Source organism: Opisthocomus hoazin, chromosome 15, assembly GCF_030867145.1.
Source record: "Opisthocomus hoazin isolate bOpiHoa1 chromosome 15, bOpiHoa1.hap1, whole genome shotgun sequence".
In the NCBI taxonomy this organism is placed as follows: Eukaryota; Metazoa; Chordata; class Aves; order Opisthocomiformes; family Opisthocomidae; genus Opisthocomus; species Opisthocomus hoazin.
This window is the reverse complement of record NC_134428.1, coordinates 10,781,182-10,807,057: the sequence shown is the minus strand read 5'-3', so window position 1 is coordinate 10,807,057 and position 25,876 is coordinate 10,781,182. Positions and strand designations below refer to the sequence as shown.

Genomic DNA, 25,876 nt, shown 5'->3' with positions numbered 1-25,876 from the left:
ATTGAGGTTGTATTTGTATTACACTTTTTCAGTCTTATAATGCATTTTGGTTTTACCATCTGCCACCGCGCTTTTGCATTACGTGATATGGCCAAGGCAGAAACAAGCCTCCATAAAGTTTGCGTTTGAATTCTTTTAATCTTGGTTCTTCTGATTTTGAAAAGCCTTGTCGTCCCTGTCTTGATTGTATTTTGTTTCCAGCAGCATATTTATAGGATCTGGTAGTAGTACCGTAGTTCTTGAATTTACAAGGCACTTTTGCTCAGGTTTTTTTCTTTATTGCTATTTACAAATGGTGCTTCCCACTCCTCTGATTCAAGTGTACTTTTGGAAAACCCCTAATTTTTCAGTCCCAGTAGTTCAAAAAATTGTTCAAACACTTAAAAAAAAAAAAAAAAAAAAGAGCATAGGTGGGGGGAGGTTGTGTGGAGTTTGGAGTTAACTGGGAGCGGATCTACCTGTGGCTGAGCAAAACACTATAACTGGCACTTTTCTGTAGCTGAGAAGGCTAATGAGTTTGCCAATGTTTGCTGCTGCTGCTCTTACCCCTTCCCCTTCGGTGCCTTCAGCATCGCTGGCTTTAGCATCACGCGTGCTTTGCCCAGAGGCCCTGCGTCTGCAGCGAGCCTGCGCGCCCCAGGCGTACCTGGAAGTGCCGCAGCGGGTGTAAGGACATGACAGCAATTATTTGGAGTCTGGCCAGAACACACAGTATAGGGTAGCTGTTGGGTCAGGGCTCTGGTTCATGCCAGCTGTGGGAGGACAGTGAGTATTTAAGATGAAGGCAGTGGCTGCATTTGTACCACTTTGTAGCTTTGCAGCATTTTCTTACACGCCAGCTACTTCACTGCCATATGCTGACAGCATTTATCAGCGGCAAACCCAGGCGGCACAGTCGCTTTTGGTACGTGCCTGTGATGGTCCTGTTTCAGTGCAGACAGTCTGAGGTACACATGCAAACTGGGAAAAAGTCTCTGGCGTTGACTGGGATCCCACACTGCGCAAATCTCTTTCATTGTCACGAGAGACATTTCCATGCAGCATCTACACTTTCTTTTTTCCCAGAGTAGAATCAAAATGCTCAGATTATTTGATTGCCTGGTAACCTACACTAACACGTGTTTATCAGAAGCATTTCTGTCCAGCAAAGGAACTGTTTTGGCCTCTCTGGCTTGTAATCAGAGAGTTAGAGCAAGGAAAAAGAACTGATCTCCTCTGGTACTACATGATATAGGAATACCTGAACTAGTTCTAACTAAATTCCATAACAGAAGGGAATAAGTCCATGACAACTGTGCATTGCGGCCAAGTGAATTCACCTGATAATTTACTCCAGTGCTACATGTCCAGAGAATGCCTTGTTTTCATTACTTATTTCTGTACTTCAGTGTCTGATATTAAAGATCAGAAATCTAAGATACCTATAAAACTTCCATTAAAATGACCTTTTTGATGCCCTTTTATCTGTATACCTCTATACAAAAATAAAAAATCATTATTATTATTATTATTATAATCACTAATTGCGGTATTAACTCCATTATGTTTCTGTTTGCTGCAGGCTGGAAATTAAATCCAGTTGTTGGTGCAGTTTATAGTCCAGAATTCTATGCAGGTAAGGATTATTGCTGTAGATGTCCATACCATATTTTATTTTAGTATTCTTTAAAACATGCAAAAGTGCAGAGTACATGTTTGGTGTGAGGTTTGGTTTCTTTGGTTCATGGTATCTGCAAGTCATTTACAGATTTGTGATGCAGGATTTCAAGTTAACTGGGCATACTAAAGTTTATGTGGAAGATATATGAATATCTTTTTGCTGGAAAGCAGATAGTATAACATGAAGTGTACTGCAATATCCCACTTTTACATGAGATTTTATTCTCTTTATAATTTTATTTTACTTTATATTTCTGTACAATCACTATCCTTCAGGAATTATTTAAGCCTAGTGAGCAACAATAACAAATCTGTCTATAAATACATATTTTATATCTGTGTAAATGTATATGCACATGCATTTACACAGATACACATAGGTAGAGGGTATTTTATAGGTTATATAGGTATAATCTTTTAAAAGATTATATATATTATATACCTATGTAAAGATTATATAGGTATAATATTTTTCTTGAACTTTTTTTCTTTAAATTTTATATTTTAGTTATCCAGTTTCTTAAAATTTTTATGTGTTAAATCTATTATTATTGCTGAAGTCTTCACTGAGACCAAATTCTGATCCTAGTTACAATTTGTGGTTAATGAGATACAGTCTTTTTCTCCTGGTACTCAGTCATAGCTAGCAACAGTTTCTAAATGTACTTTAGCAACAATATTGAAAACAAACATGGTTGTGCTCCAAAACCCAGTTGATTTCGGAGGAATTTGAATCCTGCTCGTGAACATAATCACTAGCAAGTCCACAAAAGCCATTTTTTGAAAGCTAATAATTTACATCTCTGATAGAAATAATCGCTGTAAATCCAGATGTTTCTAATAGGTAATAAAGTGGCCTTCCTTTCTTTGGTTCCAAAATCATATCTGTGTATTCCATGACTTTCATGGGAAACTCTGCGAATTTTTCAGTTTTCTGTGTGGATCTGTTTTTCAGTTGTCTGGGTGTGTGTATACTGGATGCAAACACCTAATCATGTTTTAAAATCCAAAAATATTTATCTGCTGTCACACACTTAGGTAATTGAGAATGAAGAGGCAATTCTAGAAAACATTCTTTACAGCAAGTGAAGCACAGGTATTAGGAAAACACTTTTCGCAGATGGTGGCTAAGCATGGGAGGAAGTTGCCCACAGAAGCTGGGAAATCTTCATTCACGGAGATATTCAAGCCTCCACTAGACAAAGCTGAAAAATTTTTGTTAGTTCAAGGGACTTCAAGAGATTAATAACTGTTAAATAGGACTACTGCTACAAACAGATATTTCTTTCGAAAAAGCTGCCTGTAATGCACCCAGTGCCATCTACCAAGATAGATAAAAATGTTCCAATTCGGGTAAAAGCGGCACGGTATAATAAAAATACTAACTTGGCATTCATGGAATTGCAATATTTAGTGTTGGCAGAATTTATTTCTTTCCTTGATGTATGCCTACACTGGAAGCAGGAATTTAGCATTGATCTCATTTGAGTAGTTAGTGAACCAGTCCTGAACCTGCATAAATTAGAAAGTCGGAGTTATTAGTCATTTTATATAAATTACTTTGTGTTAATGACAAATATAATAATATTCCCATAGTACAGTAATCAATTTTCTAATACGTATGCAGAATTAACAATCTGACTTATAATCGTCTCATGAAGTAGGGCATGAAGAGTTCACATAGTTTGTAAATTAAAATCAATATTTTCAATCTCTCCTGAAGGTAATTTTCCTAATTTACTGGACTTTTCCCTAACATTTATTTTGTCTTTTAATTATAAAATGGCAGGTTATTGATTTTTTTTGTATAACCTCCTAAAGTCCCAAGTGCATTTTTATTGCCAACACAAGGGAGGTGTTTGCCCTTCTTAATGAGAATCTTTAATTACCATTAGAAGAGTATTAATTTAATTTTAAGAATTATGACTTGCACTCCACCATACCTATGCAGAAAGTTCTATCAAGATACTTCATGTATTTCAGATTTTTTTAATGTTTATGCATGCAGGCAGTTTTGGTTTTGTTTAAGTGTGTATCAAATGTGTATTTTCTGTATTGACTAAAAGATAATTTTTTCTCAGATATTTGAAGTTTCTTTTAAAGAATTCGGTTAAAAAAACCAAACCTCTGTGTAAATCTCTTAAAATCGTTAGAAAATGAAACAGCAAAAGAGCAACGCAGTTCTTGCATGCTGTAATAGAATACTGCAGCATATCTTTCCTTTTGGCCTCTCTCCTGCCACTTTACTTGGAGAAGAAGTGGTTGCACTTTTGAAGATTATAAAATTAGAAATGTGACTTTTAAGACAGTCAAAGTTCTAGTTATTTGGTTTAATTAATGTCTCCAACACTATCATGTTAAAATTGTACCAACTCTTTCATAGTCAGTGCAAGAAATTCCTTTAGCTCCTAATAAATGATGAAAAATTTGGCCACTTCTGAAATAAAGATGATACATTTGCAGAGAAACTGTTGATTTAAAGTACCTTTAATATTCATAAATAAGTAAAAAAACAGGTGGTTATACAAAGCTGTCAGGATGGCACTGATGAATGGCAAATTCACCCGTTTCTCAATTGCCGGTGAAGACACACGCCGCAAGGCTTAGCCGTATTGTACATCATATCTGCCAACTCATTTCTGTGATTAAATATTCCATCAGCGCAGGCTAGAAGGCGGTAAAGCTTAACAAGATTCATAAGATGCACCACTTGAATACACATAACTCACTTCCTTGGATAGAGAGCACCCCGCATGCTAAAGAAAATTAGAATTGAGTTAAATTACTCTGTAAGACAAGATCAATAGAAAAAGGAAAAGATCCCCTAATGCAATGCAAATCTAAGATATAGTTATGTCCTGACAACTTGGAAGCAGACAATTAAGGTCAAATAGGGAGGAACGCAATGTAAATCAACCCTAAAACCTTGAAGATAATGGTAAACAGTAAGACCAGTGACATGATTGTTATAGCTCGGCCTTTTATCCGAGTGTACACTTCTGTAACAGAAAACCTGTGTTGAGGAAGCGTGTGACAGCTAAACATGGAGGCTGTAAGATACATAGCAGATGCACGACAGACACTGTATATAAGTAAAGTATTACTTGGTGAATGGAAAACACTATATATTTACAAAACACTATAGAGTTCTCATCCTGAGTAGCCCTTCTAAGACTATTTTTCTGACTTTGAAATGCTCATGCTGTAGTAAATTAGCATGCACCAGAAATATGGCTATTTAGGTCACGTGGTAGCATTAATATGGATTTCCAGTGACAGGTTCACGAAGTGCGATTTGAAGACTGCTGTTGTAATTCCAAGGCCGAGCAAGTCTCCCAAACAGCTGCCGACTGTGGGCGTGCTGGTGAACTGGCCAACTGGCACACATACCGCTCTTCCCACGGGTCCGCTGGGAAGTCCTGAAACGACGTTTCATAGGAAACAAAAGAACAGTGATTTTTTTTTTTTCATTTATCATTTTCAGCATTTCACAGAATTCAACTTTGCCATATATCATAACTGATAGATAATCTTTTCAGAATTGACTTATGTCCCCATAGTCTCCTTGAGGTAAATACAAGGATGCTATTTAAGGTACTTTTCCTCCTTGTGAGAAAGAAATGCTTAATGAAATTATCATTTCCATTTCAGCTTATCTTTTCCAGTAAACTATTTATCAAGTTCTTAGCCAGGTCTTAGTGAGGAAATTTGTAAGCAGCACTGTGTGATTTGTCTCTCAGAGTTTTCATGTCAACTTTAACATTTTAAATTCATCCCATAGTGACCCATAATTTTGCTATGTTAAGCTGAAGTCTGTTATCTTCCCCCATACGCTCATCTGTGGCTGGCAAACTACAGATTTGCAGTTTAGTTTCTTTACTAGGAGTGCTCTGGTACTTTCTTATGAGGTGTTACAGTCCTCGTTTCTGTGGTTTGTTATAATATCATTTTTACCTGCTTATTTGTTTTCATGTAGTGTGTATTTTATCTGTAATACCTAGCCTGCCTTTCAGCTTTGAGCAGCCTGAAAGCAAAGTTCCATGTTGTTCCTTTCACTTACTGCAGGTCTTTCATTTTCTTTCTCTTTTGGTTTTTGGAATGACGAAGTTTTCAGCAATCTCTTGCATGCACTCTCTTTAATGGAATGTAGAGTGTTGTTGCACCCATAGTAGTATAAGAGATCAGTCCTTTAAAGAAGACAGCTTGAGACACAGTAAGGCCCTTTTAAAAGACTTTCTCCTTGGAAGTGGCAGAAAATATATTTTAGGGTGCACACGTGTTGGAGAGGTTTCTTTTTGACAGTTCCAGTGTGCAAGGTGGGGGAAAAGATGTTACAGAAATTACCTGGGAATCTGGTGAATCTGCTTTCAGAGAACAGTTAAATTCGCAGTGACCCATGTGAGAAAATATTCCTGTCTGGTCATAACCAGCAAACAAGATTTCAAAAATTTCAAAACTGAAGTTGGCAGTGGAGAGAGAAAGGACTGAAGACTAGTGAAGAGGCACCATTAGAACAAGTCATGGAGCACAGCTCAATGGCAAGTAATAGAGATCCCATTCTCCTTTTACTTGAGCGACTAATTACGTATGATTTTTCCTGAATAGTCATGAAGTGCTAGAATTTTTTCAGAAGCCAATTGCAAGAGTCATCCTATGGAGCTGAGTAGTCGTGTTCCCTGCATAAATAGTCTTAACGCAGCGAGGACTATTGTAGGCACCCTGTTTCTTGGGAAGTTAGTAGTTCTCATTCCAAAGTGGCTTGGAAAATTTTCCCTGTCAGTTGAAAGAAAGGGGAAGAGCTTGTGCTCCTGACTATTTTACACATCCTCAGAAGACAGAAAAGTTTTAGATGTCTGGGGCTTTTTAGCATGCTGTGGATTTGGAAGCTAGTAGTATCCTCCAAGAAGCAGATTTTCTAACAAACTTCCTTTCACAATTTTGTTCAAAGCTTCAAAATATAATGTTACCTATAATTAAGAAGTGAAGAAATACCATAGTACTATATATATAAACGTGCACTTTAATAAGAGGAATCCAGGGGAAGAGAGGATCCCTGTATGTTTGCTAAGACTAATTCTTTTTGTTCATGTCTGAAAGCATCTATTTCTGGAGTGTAAGAGCACCTGGGATTCATTTCATCTTTCTAGTGTTTCTCTTTGAATTTAAATGACTCTTGCATAAGCTCAGCAAATACCCTAGAAACACTTCTCGGTGAAGGTGTCTGGAGTTTGTGAAGCTGAATTATATGCTTGCACAGCAGTCCTAATCCTCGGGTCAAAGTTCAGTGTACTGTATCTGTAAAGTGTAACTTTGGTGAAAATTGGCTGCCTGTCACTATATGGATTAATTCATATGACAATTTGATTACTTACACTTAGATTTAGCCATTGACTAAGCAGATTTTCCTAAATAAATGTGTTCTCAACGGTGTTAGCTAAACAGTTTAATTTTCTAACTACAGAAAAATTAAATAATTATTGTTTAATATTCCATCTGTTAGATATATGGATGCTCCTTTTCAAAGCATAAAACAAAGCTGTAACTGTTGTTTCAAAAATCATAATGTTAAAGTACCATCATACAAATGATGACATCCTAGTTAGATTAACACCACTGATGACAGTTAATGCATTTCTGGAACTTCTGTGGAGCTGTTACAAGCCATTACAGTGGAAATACTGGTTTATGAAAGATTAATGAAGCCAGTAGAAAAATGGAATTCAGCATCTGTAGTAGCTATTTACTCAAATCTTCCAGAATTAATTATGCCTTATGCTACATTGTAATGAGTTTTCCATTAAAATGTATACCATCATGGAAACTAAACAAGGATTATTCTAAGAATAATGCCAATGACTATTATTTTTTGAAAGATTAATTTAGTTAATTGGTTACACATTTAAATCTGGAGCAAGGTTAATCGACCTATATTTATCATTGTATCGAAGTCTGCGTGTTGTAAAGAGAAAATCACAGAAACTGTCAGTATTACCCATTTAAAGATGTTTCTTCCATTCAGATGTATATTTAATAACATGGTATGCACTTAGGCTTCGATTCAGCTCCTATGTGATCTCCAAAAGAAATTCCATACACTTGATTATTATATTTCGTGGTAAATCTTAGACTGTAGATAGAGCTTTATACCAGAAGACAGAGAATGGTTAAGACGGGAGTTCCTGCTTCTTCAATGTAAAAGTTCAGGAATTTTGACCACAATCTGGTACAGAGGAATCATGTGATACTGGATTATCATGAATTTGTGCATAAGTTTGAGCTCTTTCAAAACAGAGGAGAAGAGGTATTTGGAGGGGGTGTGTTTGGATCTGTTTGCTTGTTGGTATGTTCTTGCTGAGACATAGGTCTTGAGCTTTCTACCAGTCAGCCTGAGTTAATACTACTGAGATACCCCACTTGAGCTAGTCTGAGGTGACTGCACAGCAAAACCACAATGACCCTATCTCACTACATGGAGTCAATGGATTTGGAGGTGTTAAGTGTAAGTTGGTGCTGCACCCCCACTATGGTGCAGTGTCAGCAGCCTTATACCCTTCTCCAGTGATAGGGCAGATCTCTGATGCTGCAGATTTTTCTAGAAATCATATCAGTAGTTACTTTATGTAGACAAAGAACACTTTCAGATGACAAAACAGTGCCAACAAGTTGATAGAGCTGGCATGGGTGCAAAGCACAAAGCTGAGGCAGGGAGGCAAAGAGTAGAATTGTTATATTAGCTGTTCTGGGATGGAAAAAATGTGTAGAAGTGAGGTAATACATAGAAGAACAGAAAAGTCTATTTAAATAGGTATTGTAAGGAAGTATGGTCAATGAACAGCAAAGTTCCGTAGACTCTGTTGCTTCTGTATACCTGGCATGTTTTTTACAAAGGACTAAGGTGCCTTTCTTCGTTCTGAGGTCCTAACTCAAAAACCTGCTTTTCCTTGGAACGTCCAGGTAATAAATTTCCTCAGTGGTAGTTCTGCCAGGTAGCACTTATGAAAATTTCTTGTTTTCTTTAGGTAAACTTGCTCCTCTTATAATGTCTGACCCAAAGATAAGGCAATGTGGTAGGCTTCGAATGATAAATTCCTGTGTGTGAGTAAGCCTGAATTCTGCTTTAACACATGTTCTGTGAGTCGGTGGATGAATACAGGAACAGGTATAATCATAATTAAATCTGTGATTATAATTGCAACTTAGTGGTTTAGTACCTTATTCTAGCACAGAACACCATGTGTTTTTAAAAGTACGTTATGGTTAGCTTCTGGGAAGGAAATCCACTGACCATCATTAAATACATAGAAGCTGTTTTGGGCTTCGGAAGTACTTGAGGTGAAAGTGGTTGGAAGCTAGGATAACACCTGTGAGAAGAGTATTATGCTTGCTGTCGTCTTGTACTTTACCTTGGAGGCACACTTTTGATGAATTTGAAAATTTGATTGTTTTAATTATATCCCACATGTCAAAATGCCACCCAAATGACAGCAAGATAGTTGAGACTATAGGGACGATATGAAGGTCATGTTCTTGCATTGCAGTCAATAGCCACCAAGCATTCGGATTACATCCTGACATTTAGTTTTGTAGTCAAATGATCTGTTCAGCTGAGTTTCCAACAACTCGCGTAGTCCTGCTCATCTTGGATACATATCTTTGTTTAGTTTAAGGCTGCTTTTGTTTGAAGGAGCCCTCTTCTGTAGTCCACTTTTCCCCAGTGGGCTGGTATAATACATTTGAGCAGCCCCTCCACATATCTAGCGTAATCATTATGAAATGTAGTGGTGATCATACTCTAACCTGGATATTTCACACCCATGAAATAAGATTTTTGACTCTGGACCAGACACTTCTTAACAAAATCATTGAAATGTGGGTTGGGACCGACTTCTGGACGTCATGCAGTCCAACTTTCTTTTTTTAAGCAGGACTAACAGTAGCGCTAGGTCAGGTAAGCCATGAATTTGTATACGTCTACAAAGACAGAGATTTATGATGATCTGTGACTGACCTTTTCCAGTGCTGCGCTGCCCTCCTAGTGAAAAATGTTTTCCTAATTTCCAACCTAAATTTCCCAAGCTATAGTAGGTGACCATTGACCTTTTGTATTATCATCTGCTACCATTCCAATGAGATTTTGACTCCATCATCTTTGTAAATTCCTCTCAAGCAGAGAAAGCCATTGGATTGCCTTTTAACTTCCTCTTTGCCAGACTAATGAAGTTCAGTTCTCTCAACCCCTCTTCACAGGACGTGAGCTCTATATGATGCCTAGATGGGCTCCTGCCCATCTTGGTTTCACTCCAACATATCCTGTCCAGTTTCTCCACATTTCAGTTGAACTGGAGTGGCAGTAGGTTTAAAAAACCTGGATGCAGTGTTCCAGCTGCAGCCTTCCTGGCACCAAATGTGTGTGTGTTGGAGGAAGAACAACAGCTCTTGATCTGCTGGCCATGTTTCCACGTTTCTCCTAATTTCGCCTAGTATGCAGTTTGCCTTGTTTGTTTAAATGTTACTTTAATGAAACGAGCAAGCGTTTTGATCAGGCAGTACTGTCCTTTGTTATTACATTGCTTCTAACTTCTTGTATGTTTGTTCAAATTTTTTTATTGTTGATATAATTGATCAGTTTTTAAAAGGCTGAAAAGAAAGCTGAGTACTGTGCTTTACTCACAAAGAGAATCTTTTGAGGAAAAATAACGCTTGGACTGCTCTTACTTAAACATCATTCTGGTGGTTAGTGAAAATGTGTTCTGTGGCTTCCTGAGCAGTGATGGACCAATAACAAATTAAATAAACATGGTGGCAGCCTAAAACTGTCTAATTATAAGCATCATACTGAGATATTTTTTTCCACAACTGTCTCCCTTGCCTCCTCTTCTTAATACATTAGTTTGCAGCATTAGCATGGTTTTGAAGTGAACCCGAAAATTATCCCCACTTGCCACATGCTGGCCTGGGGTTTGCAGAGCATTTTTAGTACAGGTGAAGTAGATTCTGTCCGCAAGAAACTGCACTGGGAGTTGTACTGGAGGCTCCGTGTGCACGCTGACTGTCATGTGTCATGCAGATCGGCTTTTGGAGAGCTTTGGACCGTGGATGGTGGGGTGGTCAACTTCCGCAGACAAGACTAAACCTGGTCCAGAGTAAACTCTCCAGGCTGTGTATGATGTAGATTTAGAGGCGGGCATGAAACCAGCTGTTCCGTAGCTACTGCTGCCGTCTCACCAGTTACCTGACAATAGAGGTCAGCCTGGATGCGCTGTCTGGGCTTGAGGTCTCGGCTACAATATGCATGGTGGTTGTCTGATTGAGTAAAACTGAGGCTGCAATTCAAATAACAGCTATGGATATACTTAAAAAGCAATGGCTTTCCTCCTCTCAGAGGAAAATTTAAGACAAACTACAAGGTCATCACTAAAACACTTGTTTGTTCAGGACTGGGTGTGATATTTGCAATGCTAGATATGCAGTTATGCAGAGGAATAAATTCCTCTGATTAGAAGAGTAATAAAGTTAGGAAGATCCATGCGTTAGGATGGACAGTCAGGCAAACAAACTATTCTGAAATGTAAAGTAATAAAGTAATATATGAAATGTAAATTTAATACAGTTAAGTGGAATGGAAAACAACTCTGCTGTGTGTTAAATCCTGATTACATCTGTAAATTAATGCTAAAGCAGTTTAAGATTATGTTGAATTGCATTCCAAACATATAGCTAATGTTTTCTGTTTCATCTTCTGGATTTTTTTTCTCATTTTGGGCATTGGATGACAGAATCCCCAGTACATTTGCATTGTAATTGCATTTCATAATACTTATTGAGAGTAAATTTCAAAATACGGAGTTTTCATTAGTTTACTCCTGTGTGGGGGCTGCTGAGATGGAGCTGTGCTTTGCAATGGTATACAGTCTCTGTCAGTTTGGCGCTGTCGTATTTCTTTGTGAAAATTGTTTGGGGGGAAATCTCCAAGCATGGAACTGCTTCTAGGAAGGGTGAGTGTATTGGAAAGTTTGGAAACGTTGCCTTACCATTGTGGCAATTTTTTTTTCATGCTCCTGAAATTCTGGAATCTGAATGGGCTAGGGAGGAAATAGACTAACTGAAGCCAGGATTATGTGTGATGATTCAATTTTTGCTCTTTTATATTCTCAGCTTGTCATTCAGAATAGAATTTTATTTATAAGTTAAAACCAACATCCATTGGGGTAAGCAAATAGAACTGAGGGATTAGTAATTTGCATCTCTGCATCTAATTGCATTAGATTTGCATCTCTGTCCTACTGATTTACTGAAATAGGTAATTTACACAGAAAATAGTGTCTTGACACAACATGCGAGGCTAAAGTATAAACACATCTACTTGTAATCCCTCCAGGGCCGTGGTGAAACTGGTGTTCGTGTTTGAGCAGAAAGGCTGCAGGTTTATTTATGCTATGATTCTATTCATATTGCAGACTTTATTCATCAGGCAGATGTATGAATGTGACCCATTTTAGTTATCAGCAGAATATAAATATATTTTTAATATTCTCAAGTATCTTATTTCAAGAATAGTAGAACACCAGCTCAGAGTTTATATGTAAATTTCAGAATTTTTCTCCTGTTTTTTTCTCAGAGTTACAAATGAAGCAAGAGTAACCATAGTGCACGTACCTTTTAGTGTGCTTGGAGGGCCTAGAAAGGTTAGGAATGAAGCTTGAACTTTCAAAGGTTCTGAACAACTTCTGTGGGACACATCTCCCAGTGTAAGATAATGGCAGTGAATATCACTGTGTATCAATTTATATGCACCTGAATTTCACAGAATGGTAGGGGTTGGAAGGGACCTCTGTGGGTCACCCAGTCCAACCCCCCTGCCGAAGCAGGGTTGCCTACAGCAGGCTGCACAGGACCTTGTCCAGGCCGGTCTTGAATATCTCCAGAGAAGGAGACTCCACAACATCTCTGGGCGGCCTGTTCCAGGGCTCCATCACCCTCAGAGGGAAGCAGTTCTTCCTCATGTTCAGACAGAACTTCCCTCTGCTTCAGTTTGCGCCCATTGCCCCTTGTCCTGTTGCTGGGCACCACTGAAAAGAGTCTGGCCCCATCCTTCTGACACCCACCCTTCAGATATTTATAAACATTTATTAGGTCCCCTCGCAGCTGAACAAGCCCAGCTCCCTCAGCCTTTCCTCATAGGAGAGATGCTCCAGTCCCCTCACCATCCTTGTAGCCCTGCTCTGGACTCTCTCCAGTAGCTCCTCGTCTTTCTTGAAGTGGGGAGCGCAGAACTGGACACAGTACTGCAGATGGGGCCTCACTAGGGCAGAGTACAGGGGGAGGAGAACCTCCCTCGTCCTGCTGACCACACTCCTCCTAATGCATCCCAGGATCCCATTAGCTTTCTTGGCAACCAGGACACACTGCTGGCTCATGGTCAACCTGTCGTCCACCAGGACACCCAGGTCCCTCTCTGCACAGCTGCTCTCCACCAGGTCCACCCCAGCCTGTACTGGTGCATGGGGTTGTTCCTCCCCAGGTGCAGGACCCTGCATTTGCCTTTGTTGAAACTCATCAGGTTCCTGTCTGCCCAACTCTCCAGCCTGTCCAGGTCACGGTGAATGGCAGCACAGCCTTCCGGTGTATCTACCACACCTCCCAGTTTTGTGTCATCAGCAAACTTGCTGAGGGTACACTCTAACTCTTCATCCAGGTCGCTGATGAAGTTAAACAAGGCTGGGCCCAGTGCTGACCCCTGGGGGACACCACTAGTTGCAGGCCTCCAGCTAGACCACTGATTACAACCCTCTGAGTTCTGTCATTGTCCTGGGTTTGGCCAGGGCAGGGTTAATTTTCACCAGACTCCAGGAAGGGGGGGGCTGACCCCACCTGGCCAAACAGAGCCGGGTATTCCATACCATGTGCCGTCATGCGGGGTTCTGGGGGGGGGAGCTGGGGGGCGGGAACTCTCTCGTGGCTCAGGAGGGCTCAGCGGCGATGCGGTCCAAGAGAGCGGGTCTGTTCTGTGGTCTCTGTTCTGAGGGTTTTTTCTGTGTAACCCCTTTTCTTCTGTATCGTTGTTGTTCCTGTTGCCTCTGTTTGCTGTTCTGTTAAACTGCCCTTATGCTGACCCACCAGTTTTTGCCTCTTTCTTTCCATTATCCTCCGCACCCCGGCGGGGGGAGGGGTGGCCACGTGGTGCTTTTGTTGCCGGCTGCAGCTGAAACCAGAACAGCCATTCAGCCAGTTCTCAATCCACCTCACTGACCACTCATCCAGCCCACACTTCCTGAGCTTCCCTAGGAGGATGTTATGGGAGACAGTGTCGAAAGCCTTGCTGAAGTCGAGGTAGACAACATCCATGGCTCTCCCCTCATCTATCCAGCCAGTCATGCCATCGTAGAAAGCTATCAGATTGGTCAGGCATGATTTCCCCTTGGTGAATCCATGCTGACTACTCCTGATAACCTTCTTTTCCTCCACTTGCTTGATGATGAACTCCAGGATGAGCTGCTCCATCACCTTTCCCGGGATGGAGGTGAGGCTGACCGGCCTGTAGTTCCCTGGGTCCTCCTTCTTGCCCTTTTTGAAGATTGGAGTGACACTGGCCTTTCTCCAGTCCTCAGGCACCTCTCCTGTCCTCCAGGACCTCTCAAAGATGATGGCTCATGCCATGACATCTGCCAGCTCCCTCAGCACCCGTGGGTGCATTCCATCGGGGCCCATGGATTTGTGGGCGTCCAGATCACTTAAGCAATCCCTCATGCAGTCCTCCTCGACCAAGGGAAAGTCATCCTCTCTGTGGTCGTCTTCTCTTACTTCCGGGGCCTGGGATTCCTGAGGGCCTGCCTTTGCACTGAAGACTGAAGCAAAAAAGGCATTCAGTAGCTCTGCCTTCTCTGCATCCTCCGTCACCAGGACACCCGCCTCATTCAGCAGTGGCCCCACATTGTCCCTAGCCTTCCTTTTGCTGCTGATGTACTTAAGAAGCCCTTCTTGTTGTTTTTGACATCCCTTGCCAGATTCAATTCCAGGTGGGCCTTGGCCTTCCTCGTTGCATCCCTGCATGCTCTGACCACATTCCTGTACTCTTCCCAAGTGGCCTGTCCCTCTTTCCACATTCCATGGACCTTTCTCTTCCACCTGATCTCCGCTAGAAGCTCCTTGTTCAACCATGCTGGTCTCTTGCCTCCTTTGCTAGATTTCTTTCTCAGGGGGATGCACCGCTCCTGAGCATGGAGGAAGTGATGTTTAAAGAGCGACCAGCACTCTTGGATCCCCCTGCCTTCAAGAGCCCTGGCCCACGGGATTTATATATCATGTAGCAGACATATTTTGTAGGAAAGTTACAGTTATGGGCAATACTGACTGTACCACTCCAATTTTTTTACATGATTACATAAAACATTTCCAGAGTCAGATTGTTTTGGTGACAGTATGAGAATAAGGATTTGTACTTGGATGCCAAGGATAAAAATTGACTAAAAAGTACAGGTAAACTCTCTAGGCTTGTTAGGTATTTTGGTACAAGCAGCAGCTGAGTTTGTGTGACATAGGAGTTTTGTTTTGGTTACAAGACAAGGAAAGTCTGGGGCTGATTAATAATTTAAAAATTATATTTGGAATGGAAACATTGCATTTACCTTGTGAATGGAAGCATTCCATAAGTTGTTCCTGTGAAATACAGCCCATCTACGGTCAGGTCGGCATGCTGATGAGAACAGAAACAAGTCAGTCACACAGTTTGTGTTTCTGAGCTGGTGTTCCTTGGCCACTTACCAGCAGTACCATGGCCCAGCCTAACTTTGCCACTGAAAGCCAGCGATGATGCTATGCTGCTTTGTCGAGCTGTTCCTCCCACAGCAATCTTTGAGAATTTTAGTAGACCAGTAGTGGATGTACCTTTCAGCTTTTCCACTGATGAAGGGAGTGAAGCTTTAAAGCAAGTCACTGTGTTGTGAGGCCGGAGAAGGATGTTGGTGTAGGAGCGGAGCTTAAAAGAATTTGCCGCTTCCCAGCTCCAGTGCTATCTGCAAGGTCTTTCCCAGTCTAAGCCACCACAGTATGTACTGGTAAGTGGTTTCATCAGTTGTGTGAGGTATGACGGGTCCTGGAGCAGCAGAGATCCTTGTTACCCTGTGATGAGTTATACTGTGGAAGGGCGGGCCAGGGAGAAGGGGAAGTAGGGGAATTTCACACAAAATTCTTACCAGAGCTGCAGACATTGTTGCTCATCTGTTTTTTACTTACATGATACAAACACCTAACAACCCCGGTGTGTGACTTACTGTTCTGGACACTGAGCGTATATAACAGGGAAGAGAGGTCTGTTTCCCAAAAGCCTGGAAATGACATGACCAGCAAAAAATAATTGGAAGGACGGCTTACAAATTATGTTTGTTGCAACATGCATTGCTGTTCCTTGAGTCATTCCCTAAGTTTACTGAGTGTTTTGGTGACACTCTAAGAGAGGTGATATTAAAGAAACGTGTGCTGTATACACAGGTTATTCAATTATTGAATGTATTTCAGGTTTGCTGTCAGAAGGTAATATAGATACTGATTGGGACTTACAGAACTCACATTTGGACATCAGCTACTTGAGATTCTCCTCCCTACCATGCTATTCTCTTGTTTAAGTGAAACTCCATATATAATTTTGAGGGAATTAAATATAGGTTTTGTTTCTATTTTTGACGTATTGGAAGAAAGGAGGTTTGACACAGTGCAACGTGTCAACTCAACCATCCATGAATGGTTGTGTTAAAATCTGAAGGAGTGTTATTCCGTTTATAGAAAGATCTCAAATAACTGAAGGTGCTCAGGAAGCACTTTTTTGAAATAAACCGCGTATTTAAAAGCATACTAAAGCAGTGTGGTTTGACTACAGATAATGAAGGGCTAAGAGAACACTTAAGTACTATTATGTATTCAAGATACTCGCTTTAAATTCCCTAGTCAGAAGGGACAATAGAAGCTAATATATGCTGTCATTGTACAGCAGTGGCCTTTTAGTTAGGTGTTTCCGATCCATTTCTCTGACTCAGTTTGAAGTAACCCATCATAGAATAATGTTTCTGACCAGAACAAAGATAATGCTGTTTCTGTTTGGAAAGGCCAATATTAAATCATACTTTTAGAACAGCACATCAAGAGCGGACATGAATTGTTCATGAGGATCTTTGATACACTAGAAAAACTCCTGATATGTTCAGGAGAGATGCAGCCTTATTGTTTTCTTCGTGCATTGTATACAGAGGAGGAATGAAGTGTATAGGAAGAATAGTATCTGCAAAAGGTACAAAGAAAAACAGTGATCAGAATGACTGAGAAGATTGGGCTATGTAACATCCAGCTGTACTGGGAGAAAGGGAAAATGAAATAAAAATCACTGAATATAAAAAAAAATAATGCAGGTTTTAGGTTAAAAAGGTACAATAACATTTTATAACAATATAGACAAAATGGAGCACAACTGTTTTTAGCTTTTGTTCACTTTTTCCTGTGGGTTTGTTTGGGGTTTTTTTTGGTAAATAGTAGTATAGAATGTGTGAACTAGTACTTAGTTGCCAAAAGCAGTAACAGGCTTTATTGGTAATAGAGTAGAAGAAATATGTGTAAAGAAGAGCTGCTTTACCTGAGAAACTAAGTGCACAATGGATTAGTGATGTAATCTTTACTAAACATCCTTGTATGTAGCAACTGCCTTAGTTCCTATATTATCAACTCTCATTTTAGCTGTCTGTGCACTAATACCCCATGTAGACAAGCCCTGGGTATTGCCTTGGTTCATTTCTGCCACTGAAAATGCTTATGGGATTGCCCTCTGGTTGTGATGGAGGTTGTAGTACCCTGTATAAAACTCCGTAGCACTGTTGTCTTTGGAGCTGTCTGAGGAGCTTTATAGGAACCTGTGGTCTTTAGGATTCCCAGAGTGAAAGCTGGAAACCATTTTTTCACCTTTGTCTCAGTAACTTGTTGGGGTTTTGCACTGGGATGTAACAGAGTACTGTAGTGCAACTTCTGTCGTCTCCCATTTTGTAAATCCCCCCAAATCCTGGGGGAATAAATAACAGCATGGTGAATTGGAAGCTTTTTGTTTGTGAGCAAAGGTACTAAAGCCATTTATACCGGGAGGGGATGCTTTGTAAACTCAGGTTCTCTGTAGTGGTGTGTCAACTTCATACAGTGCTGGCAGCAAAGGTTTCTGAAAGTTTCATCTATTTCTTGTGAGAGGATCATGGCTATTGCCATGATCAACACCTTGCCACACTGTTAATTTTATATCAGCAGCGTAATTTTAATTAACGGTATGAATTTTTCTCTGCTGAAATTTTTTCAATTTCTACTTCCACAAAGCATGTTGTAAGAGCTTCCAGCTAGCTGTGCAAATTGTTTTAAACCTATTCCAGGTCTTTGCTTTAAAGCTGTCTGTAGTGCTGGCTATACAGTGCTTCCAGTTAGACCTAAAAGCTGTTTTTTAACAGAAGTGATTTCAAGTCCTTTATAATTTGCTGGAAAGTCCTCCGGTTCTTGATCCTGGGCACTTGTTCTTGTCTCTCTGAGTATTTGAAAAGTACAATTAACTTTGTCATGTGTCATGTACGAGCCAGTGAGTAGTCTGTGCATCATCACTAGTACATTGGTATTTCCACTTATGCTCTGTAGATTAATGTGTATAAATCATATAAATAAGAATTATACACCAAAAATTATTCTTGAAAGTATGAAAAAATGAGATAAATACTTATAGTCAAATATCTTGGAACCACGAAGAACTTAATTTTGGTATTCTAAAATTATTAATGACTTCACATCATTTTCCTCACAGCCATGAGTATTTTTAGAGTAATTATTTTCTCAAAATAACTCTAGTGCTTCAACAAAGGACCTAGTCAAACAGTGCGTTCTTCACCATGGGCGGTAGGAGAAAACGTTGGAGGAAGAGAAGTATAAGTAGGAATGTTTTATGATCTTGAAAAGTATGTTTTTTGTCCGTGCTGCCAGCCTGTATGTCAAGGATGAGCGGTGAATCAGTCTGGGGGCATCTCTGTGGTCCTACAGCGGCACTCAGCTGACAGCGCCCAACCCTGCAGCAGCACAAGCCACGGGCTTGCTGGGCTACCATGGACTGCTCTCCTCCCGCTACATCCAGCAGCGCAGCTGCCTCAGTTTCCCTGCTGCCCCTGCTCTGTCTTCAGAGACACATGCGACTATTTTCCTGATCCTTTTGACAGAGCGAGTCGGGAGGGGCTTTCTGCTGATGGTCTCCAAAGTCCTGGATCCCGGGTCGTGTGGCTGCTGTGACTGAACAAGTAGATGCTCTTATCAGAGAAAAGCAAGGAGGCATGCAGAGTGTGCTTAACAAGAAGTTCTCAGCCTGGCCTATGCTGGTACAGAAGGCATTGTAGAATTAAAGAGGAACTCTTGCACAAGTGTGATTTTTTGAAGTTCATAAGCACCATGATATTATAAAATTACAGTTTTAACAGAAATATTAAGAACTTTCTATTAAAATAATCTTTTTTTAAATAAAAAGCGCACCACCTTTTATCCTGTTGTGTTAGAATTCAGTTTCCTAGAGGAAAAATAATTTCTTTTTCCATTAGGGAATTTATAGATTGTTTCAATGTTTTGAAGTTTATCCGAAAGATCTTATTGTAAATAATTCAGTCTTTCCCCAGTTGTATTAATTACAATTTAAATATTTTTAATACCGAAATGCAGAAGATGCAGAAGAAATAATCTTTTCTCACAAAAGTAGATTAAAAAGTTCCATATTTTTCTGACAAAATCTAGTAATAATGTTTTAGGTGTTAATTTTATGTACAAATTCAAAGGCAGATTGTCAAAATATAATTAGAAAGCTCTATGCAACAAATTAAATACACTCTAATAGCATGGATAAAAAAGCATCTGTTTTGAAGTACTTTCATTAGAAATTAGAAGACTAGAGTAGGGAAAATTAGATTTGTAAGAGATTAAATCAGAAAAAATTATAGAAATGTTAGCTGCAAGGCATAGGAAAATACCTACGGACCATGGAACAAGCAAAATACTATCTAGAATTTATGTTGAATAACATAAATAAGTCATAATCTTCAATTTCTAAAAATCTTTATATATTTACTTAATTGAAGTCATTATAGTTATATTCTTACAACCTAATGAAAATTGCTGATTTTAATAATTCCTTCCCTTCCCGCATTTCACTCAGCTGGATGAATGCCTCTGTGTCTTCAGCCCACTTGTGTTTTCCGGCTTCTGTAGTAGTTTTGAAGCATCTGTGGAGTTAAATCCACCCATATTTCAATCTACACATTCCCAGTGCCAAATGAGTGTGTTCACGGGTCCCGTTTATCTGCTAGCCTGGAAAAGATGCTTGCCGTTAGGATCTCAAAAGGTGTCTGTTCAACAGCTTCCAGTTGGGTTTTTTTTCGGAAGGCTGGCAGAGATGTGTATCAATATAGTCAACTATATGCTGTCTGAAAGTAAGGAGAGAAATTGGTTTAGCTTGTTTCTTCTTTCAGACTAGTTGTAGATGGCTACATAAAAGCAAGCATCTCCAGATTCTGTTAGTTAAGCATATACTGTTGTTTGGGAAATTAGGAGCATAATAGTTCATGAGATTTCCAGTGCTCACAATCTTAGTTAAATTGCATTAATTACTAGAATTCTTTTCCTTCAGTATTTCCTGTATTTCTGCTTCAACTAACAGCTGCAAGCAGTAGTCAAAGACCTGGTTAATGACAGGCTGGGTTTTTTTAAACCTGTTTTGAAAGAACTCTGGACTGGTAACTGAATGTAAGTTGAGAATTGCTCTGGTAATACTATGTGGAAAACATCCCTACCATTTGTAATTAATCTTACCCTTCCAAACATATTTTACTCAACTCTCTTGAGTTACATTGATTGTCAATCAATGCCCAACTTCTAAAGTTCCACAAATCTTCATGGAATTTAATATTTTTGAAATTTTGTGATTCACAGTTCCTGACAGCTTGAAGTGTGTCAGCGTATGTATATATGTATATAATTTTGTGTGTGTGTGTACGTGCAGATATACACACATGTATCTGCAGAACCAGCTGCGTCATGTCCTGCTCTTCCTGGCGGACTGCGTTCCAGAAGGGCAGAGTTTTTCTGCTAGAGTGAAAGTATAGTCGTTTCTGCCTCTAATCAATGTTCAATCTGTATTCAGCTAAGACTGCTAAAATAATGCTTTAAGAAAGATGTTGAAACAGTAAGGGATTTTATTGAAGTTTATTAAAAGAAAGCCAAAACAAAACAGGAAATAAGCCCAAACTTGTGTCATTTGTTCAAAAAGAATATACATTGCAAAAGCATTGTTTTAATTTGGTTTGGTTATTACTTTGACTTTTTTTTCTTAAAAAAAACATGGTTTTGTTTCTTTTATTTGGTTTTGTTGCTAATCCTGAATTCCGCTTATCTGCTGGAAAGTAGCTTATGTGTATGTATTTTTCATTTGAGCAAAAAATACTGAAATCTTCACGTGTATTAGTAATATTTTGATTTGACTTGCACCAGTGTTAATTTAAGCGATACAACAGAGCTCATACTTGGGCTGACGTCTGTAGGTGGGAGCTGTGCGGTCTGGTCTATCTGCTGGGTTTGCCTGAGAAGTCTCCCACGTCGGCCGTGGTCAGGGAGCTGAAGGGTGATGCTGAGCTGCTGGCCGGGGTGTGGGCGGGCTGGGGGCTCCCGCTCGCAGCAGAGCTACCTGGGCGGCATTGGTTTCGGGGAGACGGGGGAGCTGGTGTGCGCTGCGGCTGCTCCACGCGTGCGCCCGCTTCCCCGGGTGATACAATGGGTGCTGGTGTTCGGGGGGATGTCTGTGGTTTGCTTTTGCAAATGTGAAATTGCACGTGGTTATTGGGGCTCTTTCTGCTTTGAAGTCAAAGGGCAACAAGTGCCCCTGCTTCACTGCGCTGCTCCGGTGTTGACTTTATTTCTGTTTTGAGATGCAAATTGAGGTTTAGTTTGAGTGTTCCAAAAGCAGATACCACTCTCTCTCTCTTTCTTGTAGGCAGGGTGCTGCTGTGCCAGGCAAACCAGGAGGGATCTCCCGTGTACAGTGCCCCCAGTTCACTAGTATACACATCCACAAGTAAGCTAGTGTTACAGCTCTTCTTTTGCTTTGTTTTGTGTCAAAAGCACAATAATGTGAATTAAGCCCCCTAAAACTGTAAACTTTCCCAATAGCTCTGGTAAATGTGGTATTGATAAAAGTGTGCGAGTAATGTCGAGAGGTAACTCAGTGTTTTTTGTTGCATCTTTTTCCTCAAAGTATATTTTATTTAAAAGAATAATAGACGGCCTATATTGCACTGTTCTACAGAAACTGTCAAAAGTTCTACAGTAACACTGAAGTTTTTTGGAATCCAGTACTGTTGTACACTCTGCATTTTGTGTAGAAGATAAAGTTGTGTTTCATTTTCATAAATGAAAAGTTTCCTATCGTGCCACCATTCGATTGTGTCAGGAGGCAAATAGATATGAAATCTTTTTTTACAAAAGGAAAAAGACTGTGTGCAAATGGGTATTTGGAATGATAAGAGGCTAGCCTAATAAAAATATCGAACGCAAGCTGAAATGACAGAGGCCGCCATCAGCCGTTTTTCTGCATGAAATTCTGGAGTGGCAATGTCTCCTGTAAAACCCCGCAGCAGAAGTGGAGCTGATTCTTCTGGGAGCTTTTGGTGGTACCACTGATGCTCTTTCTGAAATCTGGTCAGCTGAAGAAGCCTCTAGCTGAATGAAATAATAATCGCTGCTTGCTGAATTAGGCTGAGCAGCAGCGTTTGCTGGGGGTTCTTAGCAGTCCTCTGGAAAGAAAATATTTCATTTTGTCTGACTTAAGAACATTATCGGATATGCTCTTTATGAAGGTTGTATTCAATCTAGAATGCAATTCTGCTCTTTTAAAGCTTATCTAGACTACTAGAATAATTAATTTCTTTTATTAATTAAAACCAGGAATGAGGACAAAAGAGTGCCGTAGTGATCATCTCTACAGTTACATTACTCTCTTATGTCCAAGGCTGTGAATGTCATCCCTAGAGCTGCTGCTTTTGCACTGTAAATATGGGATCCACTTTCAGATCAGGAGTCTACAAATACAGAGTGAACTAACAAAATATATGAAGTGTTTTAAATTGGAACGAAAGTTATCAATTAAACCTGCATTTGCTTCCAGAGGCTCCAAGAATATTTTGCACTATGTCACCTTTCCCAGACAGTGAGGTGTTTTTAATCCTTGTAGCAATATAGAGATTAAATACTGTCTGGATTGATGTTCCCTATAGTACATTTTTAGTGTACTGTTCCTTTTTGACTGAAATACCAGTCTTTGACTAAAAGTTTTTTCCTAGAAAATTATCCAATCATTTCATTCATCTCACTGTTATGGAGCTTCTTTTGGAGGAGGGAGGACAGTGTTTGTTTTGTATTTTCTGGAAATAACTCTAAAAAAGCCTTTCTTACATTTACCCTGTTTTTCCTGTTATCTCACCGAGTTCTAGCCTAGGAAATTCATTTCTGGGGTTGCTGTTTACATCCTACAGTATTTCCACTATTATAAAATCCCTAGATAGTCATGTATAGCTAGCTAAGCTCTATACTTCACTGTTTCCATTATGTCTCATGAGTCAATCCCTTTGAAAAATCTTATTTTGCAGTGGTGCTCCTTGAATAATGATATCCTAACAAACACCGGTTTGTTTTCAGTTATGCCAAATACATGAGTAAACAGACTTTGCCTATCTGCCACCCACTGGGCAATGTGTAATACACGGTTTCATAACAGAGGTTGCTAGTAGCCCTTGCATTAGAAATTATTACACTTCTGCTGAATCTGTGTGCAAGTCATGATTTTTCTTGTATTATGTATAGTATTTCATATTGCCAAAGTGTAGTTTCCCTCGCAGGGTCACAACTCCTAATAATACAAAATTACTAGAATTGCTAATGATTGTAATTAGTTTTTTTATTTCTCCTTATTACAGAGCTTTCAATAAAGATGTAAAATAGTTCCATTTCTATAAGAAATTCTACTGAGAAGTGAATAGAAATGAAGCTTGAGTTTCGTCTCATTTTCTTTCTTTTATTATATTGAAGATCTTCTATACTCCATTTTTATGCACATTTGTAATATTGGAATGATAACCAATGAGTCAACATTAACATCTAGGAAACTAATACTTTTACTGTTATCATTCCCTGTACACAACGATATTGCAGCCTTCTTCTTTGAATAGTTTGTTAACCATGTATTTTGTTACTGCCAGTGTTGTAACCGTGCAAGATTTCCGAACAGCTGACAGTGTAAGAATGAAGAGGTTTTAAATATGTAATTCTTTTAACAGAAGGGAAAGAGTCAGCTGAGATTTTTAAGGCCACCTGAGAAGTTTAGAGTTCATTAAATGGTAATGGTGTTTAGGAATTGTCAGATACTTGGAAGAGGATAGTCCCCATTTTTAGAAATGTTGGTAGTCTTTGTTCATATTTTGCTCCCGAGTTATAGGCTATAAGGAATGAAGGCCTGAAAGGTTGTTGCAAAATATATTTTTCTTAATTTGCCTAGCTTTATTTCTTACTTAACTTTTTGACTTTTAATTGTATTGGTCACTGGTAGTCTCAGATGATTCTGAAGACTTTTGCCCCATTTTTCTGGCTAGTCAGAAAGAAGAGTGCATTTCTTGGAGCTGCTCTTTCCCTTCTGATGTTTTATTTCCCCAGGATATATTTTATGTATCACGTTGTACATTTCCCAGTACAGTGATTAGTTACACCTGTGAATATGTCAGGAGATGGAAACATGGCTCTGCTTCTTTCCAGCACTTCTGGTCCTTCGCATAATACAGAAAGAAATGAGCTGTTTGTTCTGCGAGCAGTGGAACAAATCAATAGCAATAGCCTCTCATGCCTCATCTGTTCGCTTATGCTGAAGCAGAAGATGGGACCTGGATCAGTTTTTCATTTGCACATCTATTCTGGGAATAGATGATTTGTTACGTAGAAAGCATAGTTTCAGCATGCAAATGTGTTCACAACCTGTGGTGGGACAGATTTTGCCTTACTGTGACACCACCAGAGTAAGGAAGCTCATGGTCTCGCCTTGGCTGCTGCAGACTCCCGTAGCATTAGCGTCTGGAGGACAGAACTAAGACAGCTGATTTCAGTTAAATCCTTCATCCTCACCCTAATGCAGAACGTAGACAAGTACTGGAAGGAGATACATCCAGAAAGTAAAGATTGGAGTACACCAAGTCCCAGCGAGTAAGCAAGCAGTCACTGGAAGCTTCCTGGAGGCCCACGATATCTCACTGAAATTTACCGAGTCAAACAGTTTGGCTGCACCCACTTCTTTAGACTAGTTGCGTCCACAGGAAATTTTAAAATCCTGAAGAAATCTTTATCTACTGTTAAATAAGAAATGTATCAAAAAGAATTTTGGAACTTGTAAAAATTGAAAACACATGAACATGAAGACCCTGCTGGACAAAAGGAAGATTGGAAAGAAGAACGTTCTGTCACTGAACAGCTGTATCGCTGTTCTACGAAGGACAGTAGTATAGCTGGGTATGTATGGTTAAAAAAGGCACAAGATATTCAGATACTAATCTGAATTGATGCAAGGACTTCTAAAAACTGTTTAGTGCCTATTTTCTGCATTTTTCTATAATGTAAATGTTATGTAAAGTGCCTGACAGTGTGAATGAAGTAGAAGTTAATGAGAGCCAAAAGATGGGAAGGAAGGAAGACATGAAGTCATAGGATCACAGAATCATTCAGGTCGGAAGGACCAGATTGCATAGCGCACCTTTAAGGATGGAGACTGCACAGCCTTGCTGGGCCATCTGTTCCAATGCCTGAATGTCCTAGCGGTGGAAATGTCTCTCCTTTCAAGTCATGCTTGTTGTCTCTTGTCTTCCCAGTGCGTGCCTCTGTGAAGAGCCTGGCTCTGTTTTCTTGGTAGCCTCCTCTGCCCTTTCATGGCAGGGGATGGAAAAGGAGATGCACCTGCCGCAGAGAACTTCTTTGTACTCTGGAATAGCTACTCAACATTCTGGGGCTCACTAAGCGCTAGCTGGTGTAGCGAGGAAGCCAGCCTAAAGCTGTGCAGCACATTTTTCAAAAATTTACCGTTATGCGTACACAGGTCCATGGAAAGCAACAGGAGATGACAAATTTTAATAAAAGTTCAAAGTCAGCG

At 39.8% G+C, this 25,876-nt stretch overlaps 1 protein-coding gene across 49 annotated transcripts in view; it reads left to right on the top strand.

Moving 5' to 3' along the window:
* RBFOX1 (RNA binding fox-1 homolog 1) overlaps positions 1-25,876 on the top strand; it is a 1,166,109-nt gene that overhangs the window by 1,076,469 nt on the left and 63,764 nt on the right. For 41 of the 49 annotated variants that reach the window (XM_075435958.1, XM_075435955.1, XM_075435984.1 and 38 more), the window contains 2 exons: positions 1,562-1,615; positions 21,689-21,769. In XM_075435958.1, the coding sequence (XP_075292073.1) occupies positions 1,562-1,615; positions 21,689-21,769 (135 nt within the window). The remainder of the gene's footprint in view (positions 1-1,561; positions 1,616-21,688; positions 21,770-25,876) is intronic. The other 8 variants (XM_075435968.1, XM_075435963.1, XM_075435951.1 and 5 more) reach the window with 1 other exon arrangement.